Below are 20094 nucleotides of genomic sequence, written 5' to 3' on the forward strand. Positions count from 1 at the left end.
TGGAAATGCAGATACAGGGGCCCACAATGCAGGAATGATACATCCAGTGTGGGGCAGAGCTGGAGTCAGCGTGGAATCACTAAGACGGGGATGCTGAACATCTGTAACTGTCGAACACACCAAGAAAATGGCAATGCATGCCTTCCTTTTCTGTGCCTCTTGTAGCAAAGCATAGCAGATAAATACTTGAAAGAGATGTGTGAAATTATCCATCACATTCAAACTATCCTTCCTCAGAGGAAACGTACTTCAGGATTCTTTCTTTGGTAGCAAAATTTTTACATTTATCTTTAATATATGTTAACATGTATATATACAAACATATAGATGGCATAAAGTTCTAGATAAACAGTTATATCTGCATATCAATAGATACAAGCTATTGTGTTTTATTTGGGACTGGTGTTGAACCTATGGCCTCAAGAAGTAAGGTAGGCCCTCATCCATCGATCTATTAGCTCCAGCCTTGCTTTATTTTTTATTTGGAGACAGCTTCATTACCTTGCAACACTGACTTTTAATTTCCTATCTGCCTTCCTCAATCTCTAGAATATCTAAGAATACAGATTTGCTCTCCATTGTTGTTTTGTTTTGTTTGAGATACCTTCTTTCTACATATCCCCACCAGGTTTTAAACTAACTGTTCATCTCAGGCTGACCTCAAATTTGGAATTCTCTTGACCTAACATTCCAAATACTGAGATTACAAAGCTGTATCACTGAAGTAGAATGTTATTTTAAGGTGTTTTACTTTTGTTTATGTTGTATTTGTTTAACTCTGTGAAGCTGTGTTACTGTGCCTGTGTAAAACACCTGATGGTCTAATAAAGAACTGACCAGTAGCAAGGCAGGAGAAAGGACAGGAAGGAATGGCAGGCAGAGAGAATAGAGAGAGAGAGAGAAATCTAGGGGAGAAGAAAGAGATAAAAGATCAAAGAGAGATGGAGGAGATCTAGGAGCCAGAGAAGGATGAGGACTCCAGGGACCAGCCACCCAGCTACACAGCAAGCCACAGAGTAAGAGTAAGATTTACAGAAGTAAGAGAATGGAGAAAAGCCCAGAGGCAAAAGGTAGATGGGATGATTTAAGTTAAGAAAAGCTGGCTAAGGTTGAGTATTCATAATTAAGCATAAGCCTCTGTGTGTAGATTTATTTGGGAGCTGGGTGGCAGGCCTCCCCATAAGAGTAAAATACTAACAACAGCATATTATCATGTCCAACTGCATTAAAATATATTTGTTTCCATGTAGTTTCCAGAAATAAAATAATTATATTATATAAAAATAAGAAATGGGAAAGAAAAAATGTTTTTTATGAGATTCACAGGGACTAAGTTAGCACTTAAAATCAAATGAATAAAAAAATAGGAAATTGAAATGTGATGTCATGAATACCATGTCCATGGTTTAAATATTTATTTAGCAAAGACATCAAATAATATTGTTGAAGTGCACATTTACTTGAACTCTAAATTGAAACACTCTATAAACTAGAGCATTAAGTAAAAGTCATTAATCTGAATATGTATGGTAACATAATCTTTATGAAGGGCTACCTTGTAAAGTTAATATTTACATATTTCTTAATCTTATATTTCTGACTAAGAGCAATTGTAAGGCCTCTTTCACACATATAAAATATCTTTTTTTATTTACTACCATATCTCTAGAATTTAGGGTCTCATCTGGGGTTTTGTGGATGTATATTTCATGTTCATATATACCATCCATTCAATAACCTTGAAAAATACTCCTTTTTGGAAAAACTTCATCCAATATGTAGACACTTATAAGAGTATGCTTGCTATATTTACTTCAGTATACACTATGACGCCTGGGGTTTTGCAGGCAAGACAAATCATATGTCATTACTTGCAAATGGATCTAGAAAACTCCTAAATACTGATTGGATACACGATGTTTTGAAACAACCAAATAGCATTTTATGTACTGAAAAGTCACATATATGAAGGCATGTGCATAAATCTATAGGACCTTCCATCAGACTAGGGCAAGGACTTTTGGTCTGAGGAGGTAGTCTGTGCACTCAAGGCCCAAAGTCCAGTCTGAGACTTCAGAACAAAGTGATTTTAGAACATAGAGAGTTTTCCAGAACTTGCCTTTTTTGCAACAACTTCAGGCATCATATTCTGAAGTATGAGCTGCATTCCCTAGTTGCCCATTTCCTAGTCTCATCCACACTGAGAGTTAGCCTACATGCCAATTCAAGTGGCCTTCACTTTCTTCATTGTGTTAACCACTGCTTTGAGAATGTGCATCATTCCTAGATTGCTGTATAGAACTTGGCCTTCGCTAGCTATGTTCCTTGCTTAGGGAGGACATCTTGACTGAATGTTAACTAATGGTAAGAGTAGTTGATGTCTTAGAAAAACGCAGAGATTGTTCACCATCTATCTTTATTTGTTCCTGAAAAGTAACCTACAAGATTAAGGAAACACTGAGTTAGTGTCCTTGTTATCTTAGACGCCAAAGACACTATGTCTCAGAATCATTTTCATTAAGAAAGTCGGGCCTGATATCTATTTTAGTAAATGTATGTCATGTGTATATATAACATGTATATATATAGGACATCTATTTTAGTAAATGTATGCCATGCATATGTATAACATGTATATATAACTGTTCTGCAGTAAGTGATAGAAACATGGTGGTAATGAGATGTGACCAGAACCACTTATTTGATAATTTCTGAATCCTCCGAAAATGCATCTCTTCTCCAATATAATGAATAAGGTAAAAAAAAAAAACATACATCAAAGACAGAAAAACCCCTTTCTCAGGAGGACAGATTGTACGAGCCAGGGGGAACCCACAAAGACAGCTGACTTGAGCTTGTGGAAGCTCATGACTGGCATCTAGGGAGCCTGCCTGAGACCATCCTAGGTCCTCTGCATGTGTGTGACAGTTGTAGAGATTGGTCCTAGCAATGGGATCAGGAACTACCCTTGGTGCTTGAGCTGGCTTTTAGGAACTTATTTACTGTGGTGTGTTGCCTTGTCCAGCCTTCATGCAGGGAGAGGTGCTCGGGCCTGGCTCAACTTGATGTGCCATACTTTGTTGAAACATATGGGAGTTCTGGCTCTTTCTGAACAGAGATGGAGAAGGAGTGGATGGGGGGCAGGGTGGGAGGAGAGGAGAGAGAGGAGAAATTGTCAGAATGTAAAATAATTGAAAAAAATTTAATTAATTTTTTTAAAAAAAGGAAAGAAATACCCGTCTCACTTTCAAGGAAAAAGAGCAAACCTTGAGACCTGGCAACTCTAGGTACCAGTATTTTCTGTAAAAAAGAAAGTATCTGATTTATTACCTATGGCTTATATATTTACTTGTTGGTCAAACAACCATTTATATAATATTTTAAATTTGGATAACATTTATTTTCTATTAATATTATAACAATAAGGCAAAATAATTTATGAAATGATATACTAATTATTTATGGAAGGTCCTATTAAATAATTCCTTTAAATAATGTAATATTTTTGTGAAATAGCTTATAAAATTTCCAGTAAGCCTAAATGTAGTAACATTGCTTTAAATCAAATTATTCTATGGCTTGCTGTTAAAATAATAAGTGAGAAATAACTTGGCACATTTTAAATTTCCATATAATCTGAGCTGTAATTTAAAATTATAGAAGAATAATTTTATTACAATTTCTAAGAAAATACATATTACCGTAATGCATATGCGAGTATGACCTATCAAAATATCAAACTTAAGACTGCCTTAAAAGTAATAGACTTCTATATGGAAAGTCTTTGTTAGTTCTTTCAGTAAAGTGTTTATGAGCAAGCATGAGAACCCTGGAGCAGATTCACAGCGCACGCATAGAAGCCTCTAATCCCACAAAAAAACAGCACCTCTAAGCCCAATGCTGAGTCTGGAAATGGGAGGATTACTGGGTATGGAAAGGCAGCCAGCAAAGCTAATCAGTGTGTTTAAGACCAAGAGAGAAACTGACTCAAAAAATACTGGAGAGAGCAATTGAGGAAGACCTCTGACATCAACCTCTGATCTCCATACATTTACACACAGGTTCATGCACACCCATACAAATATATTATATATATATATATATATATATATATACCCCCACAGAACACAGGCACAAATGAAAATAAGTGAAATTCTATTCTTGAAAATATTTGGGTACTGATGGTTTGGTTGCCAACACTTTGAACTTAGATGTCCAAAGAAGGACTCAATCTGCAGGAAATGGGTGTGGTGTGAGTAATTTTTCTAAAGGGAAACCATCTACCTGCTTATCCACACTTAGGAGCTTTCAGTAGATTGCTTATCAAATCACACCCTCACGCAACCACCGTTTCATACAACAACTTTGCTAGCATCTTAGCAATTTGGCTACCTCTAATTTTTTCTATCCTATCTACTCTCCATTAGTCAATTAAAGTACATATTTGAAATTTAAGTCATGAATCTTTGTCTCTTGTTTAAATCTCTTAAAATCTTTCACATTTTATCAGGTACAGCTTAGTTTCACAATTCCTAGTAAAGCAATAGGTGTTTTCTTTTCTATCCACCTGGTTCCCCCTCCATCCTAATGTCCGGGAACACTCTTTGTATGTCTCCTCTTAAGTTTATGATCAATAATTATTAACTTGGTGTACAACAGAACCTTAACACATGATTGCTTCCAGTTTCCATCACTGACTAGAACGATAGCTCAGTGGTTAAAACGCTTGCTGCTGTTGCAAAGGACTGGCTTTTGGTTCCCAGAGCCAACATAGCAACTTACAACTATCTGAAAATATAATCCATGGGGAATCCAACACCTTCTTCTGGACTCTACAGACACTGCAGACATATGGTGCACATAAATGCACACAGGCAAACACTCTTATGGTTGGACTAAAATAAACTATCTTCAAATCCCTATGTCCTCTAACCAAAGCTTTAACTTCCCTGATCACTTCTGTTTCCCTTAAGAAAATCTGGCTTCACAGACAACATCTGCCTCATTCCCTTTTGTGTTTTGTCTTGCTGCTTTGTTTCCAGTGAAGCATGAGGGGATAAATCTCTGTCTGTCACTGTCATACCCTTGTGGCCCCCTTTGAAGCCCCTTCATACAGGACCCCTCTGCATGTCAGAAACTTGGCCAGAAAGAACCCCATCTCTGTTCTAGCTTGGAAAAAGCAGAAATAATTTCATGTAAAGACTGTTTAGTTTAGTTATATTTCAGATTCTCTGAGATCTTGTCAGGTCCCATTAATATCAAAGCTTATGAAAATAATATAAGAGGTTTTTTTTCTGAAGCAAAATGTACTAGAACAAGCAAGAAGAAAGCATCATATTTTAGCACTGGTATACTGACATAAATGAAGAAAGAAATACATTCAACTATTGCTTTACTATTGAAGTTATATTGTAGGATTGCATGTACTATGTGTGTGTTCATGTATCTATTTTTCTCATTACTAATCAATAAAAAATATTTTTAAAGCAAATCACTGTTACTGATTTACAATAATTAAGTAGTTCATGCATGAAAATATGCAAAAAGGCCATACACTTGGATAATTTATAAAAAATATTTACCAAAAAATTCCTGTGTGATTGTGCACATTGATGATTTCTAACATGGAACCATATGTCCTTTTTGGTAAATGTTCCCAGAAGACAGTAACTAAATAAGAATTAAAATGGTGATATGATGATATGGATGTGCCACAAATTATCTCTGGCCTTTGCACATATTTTACATGTGTTTTTCAAATATGTATTTTAAAAGTTCTATGGAAATACATTGTTTTATAAAGTTATTTTAATATTAATGTTTGGAATAAAGATAAATATATAGCTTTATTACAAATGTGTATATATACATATGTATACATACATATCTAAAATATCACATAAATTATGAAACTTTACAACTCCATATATGCTCTTAAACCCTCCTGTGAGTATGCTAGTATCACATGCTTGATTATTTAATGCTTCATCTGTTTGTAAAAGCATCTTAGCTACCTAATAAAGTAATTTCTGCTAGAGTATTTGGCAAAGTAAAATTCTGTTTTACTAGTATGAGAAAGAACACCTTTATCCCTATTTTCAGGCATATAAATTTGATAATGAAACCTAAAAATAATGTATAACAAGGACTAACCATTGACATATTAAAATTTAATGAGTTTCTTGGGTTCCTAGAATTTTTAAAACTTCTTTATTTCATTTAAATATTTTCTAATATCTATCAATTTATTAAGCAACTTTAATTCTTGAGCTCTTTGGAAGTCATCATGTAGTCATTGATTCTGTTCTTTAGAAAACTAAAATATTTATAATTAATGGTAAATATTGTTAAAGTGTTTTTGATATTCTTAGCTAGTGTGTACAATTTAAGATTATAGTGTATATAATTTAAAAAATTATAGCCTTTGATAATGCATGCTACTTCTAGAGACACTTTTGATGGTAAAAATGTCAATCTTTGCCTCTTTCTCCTCTGCCTTTTCATAAAATGTTTGGATATATAAGCACGTAGCATACGCTTGTGAAGTGAGAATATGCAAATATCAAGTCTTCATACATTTCAAAAAGTTAGAAAAATTAGAAAACTGCCAAAATAAAAGAAAAAAGAAAATATTCTAATAGTGGTGGTCTAACTTTCTTTCTAGGGTCTACATATTTTTTCAAATTTATTATGCAGAAAATGTCTTTATATACAGAATCATTGTGCCAGATTTTTCCAATTAATATGAAAGTCAACGACAAATTCAGAAATTATACAGCAGCCGAAATGTGAACCTAAAATACGTTAACTCTTATCAACTTGCTTCATAGAATATGTGGTGGCTTCTTAACAGAATTTACTTGTCCCCACTATCTTTTTTTTTTTTTTTTTTGGTTTTTTCGAGACAGGGTTTCTCTGTGTAGCTTTGTGCCTTTCCTGGAACTCACTTGGTAGTCCAGGCTGGCCTTGAACTCACAGAGATCCGCCTGGCTCTGCCTCCTGAGTGCTGGGATTAAAGGCGTGCGCCACCACCGCCCGGCTGTCCCCACTATCTTATGTCAACCAAATGATGGACCTTTTTCATTTACCAACAGGCAATGTATTTGATATTCTCTCCTGTTACATTTTGAGAAATAAATTCTCATTAAAGTTTTCTAGTTGTGTTACTTAAAAATACATTATGGGGGGGGTGAATATGTTGTTCAGTGGTAAGTTCAAGTTTATCCTATGTTATATAGCAAGTTCCAAGACAGCCAGGGTTACATGAGATCCTTTCTCATACAAACAAAATGAGAAAATAGAAGTTTGTATGTAATAGGAAAAATAATATATAAGTATATCTATGTAATATACATATATACTTATATATACATAGGTAAAACACAGATCTGTTCGTGGTTGTAGACAAATGAGTATTTCAAGGAGACAAAGACAACTCCTTAATATTTTGAGGTGTAAGTGCTTTCTGGTGCTGTTGTTGAAATTGAAATTCTGGAGGGGCTTTACTACAGGCATCACTGGAGGAGTGGATCTTTCTCTTGGAGGCAGTCCTGAACAAGGTTATAGCTCCCCATCCCCTGGCGAAAAGTAGTAGAGTTCCAGCAGTGCATAAACAGGGCATAACTCTTGGGGTTTTGTGAAAAGCAACAATGGCCTGGATTAGGGTGACGGTGGTGGAAATGCAAAGGAAAGTCTGCAAATTGTGAAGCCAGTCTGTGTATTAAATGATACTTTTAATGCCTGCTACCCAGTGTCATCTTCTTGTCCATATATTTAAAATAAACACATTAGTAAAATAATGAGTAGATGTGTTTTAACTTTTCGATAAATTAAATCACATATGAGTGTCTCCCTCAACAAAATTCCCATAACTGATAATTAAGGATCAAAAGTCATGTCTAAAGTCATTTGCTTCCTAAGGATCTCGTATTTAATCAAGTCATAGGGCTAGACTTAAGGAAAACAACTTTCAAGGCCTTTCTTTCCACCATCTAACTTTCAGAAACCTCTGCTTTTAGCAAGTAGCACAGTGAATGACTGAGGGAAGAACCCTAAAACTTGCTAGTCATCTTCAATCATTTTGGGCTTTCTACATGAACAGCTGTTTACCCACCGCTTCATCAATGCCATCAACATAAAGACAGAGGAAATAACTCGCTGTTTCCATAAGCCATGTACCATATGCATATATGCACTATTATGCTGTACTTTTTCATTTGATTTCACAGCTTGCTTTTCATTGCTTTCACCAGAGCAGAGCATCTTTTTATTTGGTTATTTTTCTTGTGTAACTAATGTAGTATATTATCTTTGCCAATGCAGACTGTATGAATATGAATCAACCATTCATGAAGATTTATTTTTTTCCAGAAACCATAATACTACAAACTACATTGACCACGTGAGAGCACACTAGTGAAATAGCTTTGTCTCTTACATTTGAATGATCCGATTGGCCTTTATTTTCATTAGAAGCAAAGATAATGCCATCATCAAAGAAATGAAAGGCAACATAAATGTTTTGAAAATAACCCATCATGAAATGTAGAATATTTGTTGTAAAATGTTTTTTATTAAAATTAAACAACAGAGATTTATATTTTGTAACAGGTTGTAATGAAGATATTGTATAGAAATACACCTGGTTAGGTAACAGCATATTTCACTTTCAATTTGACACTTTAATCTTAATTAATAGGCCTAGAATTTTTTAAATGCCACCATAGGTGTTCATTTGCCTTCTAAGAAAGGAAATCAGTGATGTATCTTTCATATTATAGGTAATTTGTCTATAACAGGACCACATATTGTCATTTTTGGCTTCAGATATAGTTTAGTGGTAGAGTGCTTGTCTAATGTGTATTAAGACCCTAAGTTTGATCCCCACTACAAAAACAAAAACAGAATGCTCATCTTTAAAAACTTGCCAGTTAAATTGTATTGCCTCAATAATCACCAATTACACTTTAAACTTTTGTTTGTGTATGATGTAATTCAATCTATAAATATTTGAAGGATTTATTTTCTTAGATATTATAACCAAGGATGAAGCGTCAGCTCTAATGTTCATTAGGATATAACATTCATCAATAAATATTAATGACAGATGGTCGCTAAACTTCAATACTGAAGTATCATTTGTATTTTAACTATTTTTGAGATATAGAAATTACTTGGCTATAAAAACAAGATAATAACCTAAATTTGGTTTTTAAAAACAAACATTTGACTTTTACTTGTGTTTGTGAAATTGTTAGAAATTTAGTGATACTCTTTAACTTATCCCACTAGTGAATTAGCAATAGCCATAACTTTAAGCATCAGGATCACATACTTTCCTTAATGTTGCAATATTTCCTCAGAAGGTCGATTACAGGCTATTGCCATACTGCCACTGAGATTAACAATGGTCTTCCATCAAATTGGTTCTGTCATTACTTTGAACTTCAAAGTTGTATACATGGGATAAATGTTTTCTATCATCCTTTTACATTCTTGTGTCCAAACTACCTAAGTGTGGTAGCAGAACCCCCAATGGTATTATGGATAGATATACTCTGATATAAATATGGAAAATGATTAAAACTTGCAGATCATGCAAGTTAAATTATAATTTTAAGTTGAAAGGTGGTATATAATGTTAATAAAACTTACCACTAATATTTGTTTGCTATTGAAGATACAGTGACATTTCAATTGCATAACAGTTTTAAATATACAATAGTGAATAACTATAGGTAAAATTTTATAAATAGCAAATGTAGTGGTAATTAGGTACTTCTATACTCAGTGAAGAATCATACAGCACATAGTTTACACATGAATGAATGAAAGATGTTGGTAGGAATATAAAAATAGTGATGGATTTTATTTTATCAAGTAAACTGACATTTTATAAAAATTTCCATTTTCTATCCTTGGATATTATCCAAAGTGACAAAAGGAGACACATATTTAGACTTCTCAAATATCTCTGGATGTGAATTCTTTAGTGGAAGACCTAAAAAGACTTTCTGGGGTCATAATTGGAGGAGATTTTGATTGGACAGACAACATGCTGGCCTTTTTTTTTTCTTACACAAAAGACAAGAGTTGGTAGAATTGCTGCTTACAAAATACATTGCAAATAAGTTGTATTTTAGCAGAAATCCATTTCAAAATTAAGGAGAAAATGGCCCAGGAGTAAAACTTTTTGTCAAATTTTCACTCTCCACTTTTGAGTATTAAGTATCAGTAATGTAACAGCAAGTACCACAATATCATTCTCAGTAGGAATTTTCTTTCCCTCCCTGACTGTTAGGAGTTAGAGCCGTCTAGCATTCCATATGCTAGGCTTGGTTTTTACTAGATCACTCGAACAGTTCAGTGAGCACAGCACTAACCCGGAGGCCTGAGGATATAATCCATTTAAGCACATGGAAATTTTGTAAATGCACTTCACAGAAGCTGATCCACGGATTGAATAATTTTCATCTCCACACTTCCGTTCTAATTGTCTGTTAGGCACAGATAATGTTTTTGTCTTTATTTGTAGCTTTATTTCAGAACATTTAAATAACAGAAACCTAGATTCTTTTGTTTGAACAAAAATTTTAAAAAGAAAACATAGCTTTACATGTGGTTAGAGAAAGTGTGGAATTGGTTCAGTCAGGGCAGGGAAGAATCAGAATTGCTGAGGCTACCAGAGCCTCGAGTCAAACCAAAGGCTACCTCATCTTGGGATGAAAAAAAAAATCCATCCACTGAATACTCACCTTAGAAAGTTAGATTACAGAGTTGTCCATTCCTTTCGAAGATACTGGAAACTTTGTTGGGGTGACAAATGTTTGACTAGAGGCAGCAGAGACCCAGTCAGGATTCTTTGAGGAACAACAGTTAATAGTGTGGTTGTATTTTTTTTCTTCTGCTATGTGGCTTCAGAACATTGTCAAGAGAAGTGTACAATATGTTCCGTTACTTGAGTTGACTTACCATCGGATATATCACTTACTGGCTGTTATTCTTGTTTCTTAAAAGCTGTTCATGATGCAGACTTTCTAGCTTAAGTTTAGACATATTCCAAGCAGATCAGACTAGACAAGTTAAAACTGCGGATTTACCATCAATAACTTCCAGGTCTGTGGAGGAACATGTTGCATGAGACAGGAATGTAATTTGTGAGAAATGTCTACACACAGGCTTTCATATACCTTTATTCTGTCTTTAGAATTTGGAATGATGGGAGATCATACAATTAAAAGTCAGCGACCTCGATCTGTCCATGAAAAAAGGGTCCCTCAGGAACAAGCTGACGCTGCTAAATTTATGGCACAAACTGGTAATACGTTAGTTACATTTTTCTATTGATTGTTGTTAATTTAATGGAACCACTGCATGTTTTCATGATCCTTTGCTGCACATTTGTCAGTTTTTGGAGCTGATTTTTTTTTGAGCCATTTTTTTTTTGTCACCAGTTAAAGTCCATAAATAAAGTAGCTATGAATGAAAAGTACACAGAAAAAAATGTGTAAGGCTTACTTTGCTTTTGGTATAGGATGCTTTAGGATTTACATATTATTATTTCCTTATGTTAATTAACCACTAAAATGCATCATTACACTCTTAAAGGACAGCAATAAAGTTACTTTTTCAAGAATTATTTGATTTGAGACTTTCATGAGCTATAATTTAAATAGGACTCAGATGATGAAATTTAATGTAACAAAGTTTGATACATTAAATATTCTTCCATATGTTATATTATCTATAAATATTGCCTAATTGTTAAAATATATAGAAATTAGATGTTTTATATTTTAACATACAATTTGAAAATAAATTTGTTGCAGAAGATAAATAGTAAAAAGTTGACCATCTAATTAAATATCAACAAAACTAACTTTCTGGCTTCTAAAATTCTTTAATCCTACATCAGTCAAATTATTTTTCAAACTCCCTACAAATTTGAATGTGACGGAAAAGTATGTTATTTGACATAATTTTTGAAATTCACAGATATATGTGAATAGTTATATACATGTAGAGTTTATGCTTTAATAATCTATAGAGTTTGACAGATCCCAGTGGGTCATAATTTGGCTGCTCATAGTAAGTATTACAGAGTTCTGCCCAGGAACCCTGCAGGGGAACATTTTCCCAGCTGGAGATGTTTACAGCTGTGTTGCAAACATGCTCAGCCTTTGTTTGCTTTTCTTTTACAAAACTTAGAACTCAGTTTACCTGTGTTTTCACACAATTTTCTGCATTCCATTCTTGTCTGTTTTGTCGTTAGCAGGAAGCCATGAGTATACGACCAGATCTGTGACATGATATTCAGACAGATTTTAATGAAATTCTCCAAGAGAATGGACATGCTCTTCAGTTCATGTGTTCTTTGTCAGAGTGTTGGTTTAGAACACTGTACATGAACTTGATGCTTAGAAATTTAAATATTAATACTGAATTGCATTCTTGGTAATAGATGAATGGTCTATTTTAATATATTAATTGTAACTCAGCTTCTCAGAGCAGGATATGTAGAATTAATAATTCTATAAGTGTATAGTTTACATTTTAAAAATCACATATGATGTGGCCAGATCCAGAAATGAAGAACACTTTCTTTGCTGGATTGCTTCTGGTGTACCTTACTTAAGAGGGGATTTATATTTTAACCAGTTGCTTACTCAAGTCCAAAAATGGATTATGTGGTTCAAATGGATTTCCAAATTTCTAAATGTGTTTTTGTCTGATACCAAGAGCAAAATAATTGAAGCAGGAAGCAGAGATTCAGGGATTTCTACTCTCAGTAGAAGAGATAAAACGTGGGCTGACCACTCAGTCCCTTAGGCATCTCCCTGTGAGAACACATTTGCTGTCTGAGAAATGTGTCCTTCTTTTATGCCAAAGACATAGCAAATATTTTTTTACCATAATGCCTAAAACTTGTCACCATGGGGAGTGAAATAGAGAACCATAGGTTTAAGTTTCCAATGCTCTAGTAACTCGTTTGTGCATTCAATATTATGCAATTTTTGTTTAAATTCTGTTTACTAATATTTGCATACATTAAGAAAATTGAATTTTTTCAGCCAAAACATTTTGAAAAACTCAAATGTTAAGAAATATTGATTTGTAAAAATAGGAATTGGTAATCACAATTTTTACATGTATTTCTGATTTTTCAGTCATTGTTTTTCTACACTATGTATATTCTTTCACTAAGAAGTGATTTGGTAAGTAGATGACACATAGATTAAATAGATCTGGGGCTAACTCTAAAGCCACTTACACATACTGTTATCTTCTCAGAAAGGCCATGCCATATTAAAGTTCTAGAATTATTGATTGATGCCTGAATTTGTGAGAAATAGAGTCATAAATTTATTTTAAAACAAACATTGCCTATGCAAATAGCGACACATATTGTACTTACTTTAATATTAAATTACCATGCTGAACTAAGAAAGGAAAATTCATTATATTATTTTTTATTATTCATAATTGAATACTAAGCACACTTATATTGCTAAAAGAGAGAAGCTTTTTCTTATTGTTTCTTTTGATGTTAACGTCTAAAAGAGAGAAGTTTTTTCTTAAATATTGTTTCTTTTGATGTTAATGTAGACTAAATTAATAGAAGTACCAAACAATAACATTTTACAAATGAGGTTTCATTTATATAACTTACCTATTTCTCAAATCAAGATATTAGTATTGCAATAAACAGTCATGAAATTTTGCTAACCGTAATTTGAGAACAAAAAAAAAATGATATAATGGAGGGGAGTTAAATAATACAATTATAAAGTACCATAATATGTTATATCTCTCATTCAAAAAACAAAAAGCAAAAGTCGCCACCACTTATTTCTTTTCAAATAAGTGAAATGGCTTCACCAATCAATACAACCTGTAACTATTTTCATTTTTAAAAAAGCTTTACCCAGCCTGGTCTCCAAAGCAAGTTCCAGGAAAGGCGCAAAGCTACACAGAGAAGCCCTGTCTCGAAAAAAACAAACAAACAAACAAAAAAGCTTTAGTAGACAGAGGCAGAGTGAGTGAATATTTTTAAATGGAATTTTTAGGAGGTAGCATTATTATTTTATTGGAATAGCTAGAGTATTATTGCTAGTACTAGTAACTAAGGCAAGTCTGAACATTAATTAGGTTGTTATAAAAGCATAAGATAAGGCTGGAGCGATGTCTCAGTGGTTAAGAGCACTTACTACTCTTGCAGGGGCCACATGTTGAGTTCCCATAATCCCCATGGTAGTTCCCAACCACCTGTTAACTCCAGTTCTAGGGATCCAACACCCTCTTCTGGCCACTGGGGGCGCTGTATGAACATAGTACACATACATCTGGAGCTAAAACCTAACATACATAATTAAATGAAGTAGAATTAAAACCTAAGTTAGAAATGTGTATATATAGTTAAAGAAAATGAAATAATAAATATGTCTATTTAGGGATAAACCCAAGCTAAGCGCCAATGAGCTGGAATAAGATAAATGTTAATGATTCTTACTTTTCGGCAACATAGGCCTGAAGTGAGTTTATAAACAGGTTTAGAAAAGTAACCATTTATAACATGAAGGAAATGGCCTGTATTAGGAACATATGACATGTAATCTAAAATAAGAACATAACATTAAACGTGTTTCTAATTTCATGATTTTAACACACTAGCAAAAGTTATATTAATGCCTTGTTCATAATTTTAAATTCTCTATTGCATATGATCTTACTCAATTTTCAAGTAGCTTTTGACGTAGGTAAATTATTAAGAGTAAATTATTTTTAAAAAATGGACTTTTTCAAGGACCCAGAGTCAATGTAGAGTTGACTGTAATACGTTGCAGTTTCCTTCCATGATTTTTTCCAGGATAAAGGACCTTAAAACTGCCTTATGTAGAGTTGTCTACATGATCTTTGACATGTCTTATGAATTATACATTGACTAGATCAGTTTGTACTATCTCCAAAGATATATATATATATACTGAAAATGTTGCTTAGTCTAGGCTTTACTATTTCAGTGTCATCAAAGTACCTTTCTTTTCAAGTATATTAACTATTTCTAACATAACTCAGTGTGCTTTACTAGATGACCCTCAACCTTAGGGGAAAAAGGAACTGGCATAAAAGTTGCAGTGAAAATGTCAATTGAAATAGCACTTGAAATACAAGATCAAGTTGATGGTTAGACCATTATTTTAGTGGCAAATTTTGATTCTAAATTTGAAATGAAATTTATTAGTCATATGTTTATTTTAATTTAAATTTTCATCTGCAAAATGAGCTGTGAGGAGGCTTCTCTTAGCATTCCTGATTGACGTCTCATGACCCAGCACCACTGCCTGTCTTGCTCAGTGTCATGCAGAATCATAGTTGCAGAGACAACTCAGATTTCCAAATACTTGTATGAGGTTGTACTTTAAATTGGGCCTTGATCTGAACTCATGGCTAAGTTTAATTTTTAAAATTGTCTATCATTAAAATGCAAGAGAGAAAGAAAAAACTGTTTTTGTGGCAAAGTAGAACTAATTTTTTTTTCTCATAACCTTTGTCATGTCACTTACAGAAATCACATTGTTCTTAACTTTCTGGCTTGTAATTGATAACATACAGCCATAATATTTATACTCAGTCTCATCACAAGCAGGTTGGCATGTCATTAAGTATACATTATTGTTCCCTAATTTTGAGCTTAAAGTTTTCATTATTAAGTATACTTATATATGTAAACATATGTGTAGATAGTTTTAATCATTGTCATATTATTGGACTCACAAAATAATGACTTTTGTTAAAATGTAATTCAATTTAATAGAACAAATTATGAGCTATAATATCAAACACATCAAACATATCAAACAGACATCCAAGTAGACATTTATGAAATTAATCATGTATAAATTTGTAAAGGTAAAAATACTGAAGTAATCAAGAGAGATCTATTACTGTACATCCAGGCTAAACATCAGTTTCAATATTTTAAAAAATCCTAATTAATGTGAGCTGACATCCAAGTTACCAACATGTGCCATTCTGATAGATAACCAGGTATCAATGAATTGTTATCTATGCCTCTGCATGCATAATGTTAGACCAACATAAGAGCACATCTTCATGGTCCTGCTAACAGAGTTTCAGTAGCAAAGTGTTTCTCTGCAAACTGGTTGTTCTGAGCCCTCAAGAAAATAAGTAAGCAGGTTATAGCAGAATATAAAGTCAATATCTTCATCAAATAGGTTTTCTAGCAAGGGACTCACATTTACAATAGATTTCTCACTGAAGAATGTCTTGCCTTATAGTCTGGTGAACACCCATTCTTTCCTTCAGCACCAGTTTGGAGATCAGCTACTTGATTAGCCTTTAATACACTCCTAAATCATTGACTAACTCTCCAAAATAAGATAGACAAATGGATTGGCATTTCTGTCCTTGGAATTATATTCCAAAGGATTATTCTATACCAAATACATGATATAGAGCTAAATTGCTCCTAGCCTTGTATAATTAGTGATTCAAATGTTCTGAGAAAACCATCCCTTGTAAAAAGTTTGCACAACAGCATGCATGCTTAATGTAAATACACACTGCTGGGCAGACATGACTGAACTGGAATTTGGTGCAAAGCAAAGGCAAAATTTCAAGTCAGGTTATAAAATCTAGCCTGGTCTTGATGCCAGACTAAAATTAGAAGTCCACTCCAGTGGTTTTTAAAATTGATGTTTCCTATCTCCTTGTACACTGGTTTTAGATAATGAGAAAATTAGGCACAGTTTCAATGTGATGCCAAGTACCACCACTTTTAAGAAATCCAATACTAATTGGCTTCATAGGACCCTATTTTGGAGTAAACTTTAGTTCTATGTGCAGTTAATATAAATGATAGATAAGCTTTCATTCACTTGAAGTTAAAAAACATCACTTCTTTCAGGTGAGGATGAAATGGGGAGCAGAAGGATATTAACAAATTACTACAAAGTAAATGGCTAGCATAGGCTGAAACAGTAGGAAATCCATTTGGAATAAATTAGCAACTTGCAAAGTAGTTTTCATGTATAGTCAGTCTTTAGCAATAGAAAGAGCTTTCCACAATAAAGAACTAGGCAAGAGCATATCAAAACATTCCTGCTCACCAAAGCCTCAGAGTATGATTAGAAATACATTCTGCCTCATTGGACATCAAATGAAGAAAACTTCAATTATTCTCACTGAAAACTATTGATTACTTCATTCACAGTGTTGATAGTTCAATGGACTTTGCATAGAATGGTTTTGCTAACAAGGTCATGACAAACAGTCTTTGTATTAGCATCATACACATCCCTCTAAATTCATTTTCTTATGAAATGCTTTGTCCCTTTGTATGTACTGTCATATATTTATATTTACATTATTCTTGCATGTCCAGTGTTAGTTTGATAAATTGCTTACAGGATGAATAATCAAGACAGTATTTCATGTTTGTTTGTTGTCTTGCATGCAGGTGAATCTGGTGTGGAAGAGTGGTCCCAGTGGAGCACATGCTCAGTTACTTGTGGTCAAGGGTCGCAGGTGCGAACCAGAACTTGTGTATCACCTTACGGGACACACTGCAGCGGCCCATTAAGAGAATCAAGGGTTTGCAATAACACTGCCCTCTGTCCAGGTAGTGTTAGCAGCAACTACGACTGTGGATGTTTTGAATTGTGTCATGCTACGCATTTGGAACCATTTGTTATTTTCATATGAACTGGGTATAGGCATTTTCATTAGAGTCTATAAGCGTAATTATTCTCAACTGTGATATTTTATTCTATATGTGATTATTTCTGCTTTCAGAGCAGTCGGGATGTTAGATAAGTGACTGTCTCCCTACTGCCAGTAAGATTGAAATTTGTAGAGCTATTTCAAATAGTATGCAAATTCAGTTATTTTTCTTGTGTTTTCAGGTCGTAAAAAAAAATCCAACAGCATATTTGAGGAAATAAAATTTTCAAGCCTAGTAGAAATATGGCATGTGATTGACAGTTTTTCAGTCAGCAATTCTCTTACCATCCATCTGACCCTATCACTAAAATAATAATAAGTATAGTAGACCTAAGAATGATCTTTCATTTTACTTCATAAACAACCTTGAAGTGATTGTTCTCATTGCAACCATCTACTGCTTTAAAGGACAGAGAAGGAGTTGGTTAGGGTCAATTTATGTTACATCAAAGTTGTATTATTTAATGATGTACATGGTCTTACTGTGTTTGTTTCACCCTGTCAAACCAATGAGTTCTTATTTTCAATCAGTCCCAAAGGAAGAGTTTGGGTTGTGCCCAATCATTTGATGAATGGGTGACTGTAAACAACATGACTCCCGGAGTTAAGACTAGACTCTCATAGACTTTACAGAATCATCTGAACGGGAGATGTTCTAAAGAAAGGTCTTGACCCCATAGGCCTTGCAACCTCCAAGTCATGCTTAAACATTCTCTAGGGGGTGGTCTCCCTTCCCAGAGTTAACTGATTCTCAGTTGCTAAAACCAAGAGTGAGGGACCTAGAAGAATGATAAAAAATAATGCCAATTTCCCAGCAGAACAGGCAAATGTAATCATATAAGAAATGTTGGAGTGGCTGTTATTTAGATTGAAGATTTCTAGTGGTCTGTTTGTCTGCTGCATGAATATACTCAACACTGATGAATTGTAAACTCAAAATATTTTCCATGGACAATTTTATGTTATATAGGTTTTTTATTTATTAAAAAAAAATTAAACAAAACTAGAGATCCTGGAGGAAAGAGAAAATGAAGAGGATATATTGGGGAATGATGCAGTGAGATGTGAGAACCTTTTGTGTAAGAAGTAGAAAAGCAAAAGATAAAGACAAAGTTAAACAGAAAGAAACCAAGGCTATGAGGCAAAGAAGGCACAATTATTAGTAAAAGGGCAATAATTACTACTGTGAGTAAGTAGAAGTCAGTTGAGACTACATGATACAAGAAAGAATTGGGAATGAAAAATAATACAAATCAAAGAAGAAAAACGTATGGGAGTCATTGAAAAATGATGACAAAAGACTAAAAGTAGAGATCATAGACCAAACACATTTCAGTTACATAGGCTTGCAGTGTGGTAGTGAAACCTTCAGACCTCAAGCGTGAACACTGTGGATCCTTATTTGAGTAGAACAGAATGGCGTCTTCTGGAGAATACTTACCCAGGAAGCCTCACTTACATGATGATTTACAGGGTCAACTTCCCTGTTGTCAACAATTAAAACAGTATCAATAGAGCATTATGATACAATTGATACATAAATTTATGTTATGGCTAGGCACAAGGAGAAGGACAGGGTCTAATGACAATTCTTAAGTGGGAATCAGGTGGGTTTCCAATGTGCTTTCCACATTCATAGCTGACCTTTCAGTGACCAGTTTTACACACATGTGTAAGGTTCATGTATGGAAGTCTTCATCCCTCTTCCAGAGGGGGATGATTAGGCCTTCAACTTGGAACTGAGAACATCCGTAGGAGGACCCAAGTCTCCCCCATATGTGGAATTGCTAAGTTCTCTTTCCCCATGTCTCATGTCAAAAAAAAAACTGAGTAATATGTCATTGGCAGCTTTTTTGATTTCTTAAAATTCTTACCCTTTCCTTTATTCTTATGCTTGTGTAAGAATGTGAACAGTTTTGAGTCTATCTTTCACCTTCATGTATAAAAACTATTCATCTCTCTAAATTTTGCTTGAATTTATACAATGAAAGTATATTATTGTTATACTTCATTTTGTTAAAATGATGATTAGTTTTTATTTTTTAATTTTCCAAATACAAAGGATAATTTAGCAGCTTCATTATTTTAAAATGTCAGATAAGTACATAGTTACAGGAAATAGGAGTTTCTTTCATACACTGTCTTTTTTTAAATTTACCATATTAGTAAATGTTATTTTTAATATGATATATCATGAAAGCAGTAAAAATCAGGAGTAAATTTTTAAATGTTTTAAAATTGAAGAAATATTTCAGCCAGTATAAACATCTTTCTAAAATAACAAATTCTGCTTAAATTTGCTCACAAATCAATACCTGACCTTGTCATCTAGAGAACTTTTAATTTTTTGTG

At 33.7% G+C, this 20094-nt stretch overlaps 1 protein-coding gene across 4 annotated transcripts in view; it reads left to right on the forward strand.

Annotated features, from left to right (window-relative positions):
* Adgrb3 (adhesion G protein-coupled receptor B3) overlaps positions 1 to 20094 on the forward strand; it is a 728503-nt gene that overhangs the window by 253014 nt on the left and 455395 nt on the right. For 3 of the 4 annotated variants that reach the window (XM_052745258.1, XM_052745256.1, XM_052745257.1), the window contains exons 3-4: positions 11207 to 11317; positions 17480 to 17641. In XM_052745258.1, the coding sequence (XP_052601218.1) occupies positions 11207 to 11317; positions 17480 to 17641 (273 nt within the window). The remainder of the gene's footprint in view (positions 1 to 11206; positions 11318 to 17479; positions 17642 to 20094) is intronic. The other variant, XM_052745259.1, reaches the window with a different exon arrangement.

The sequence above is a fragment of the Peromyscus californicus genome, unplaced genomic scaffold (genome assembly GCF_007827085.1).
Source record: "Peromyscus californicus insignis strain IS unplaced genomic scaffold, ASM782708v3 Scaffold_19__1_contigs__length_69161282, whole genome shotgun sequence".
Taxonomy (NCBI): Eukaryota; Metazoa; Chordata; class Mammalia; order Rodentia; family Cricetidae; genus Peromyscus; species Peromyscus californicus.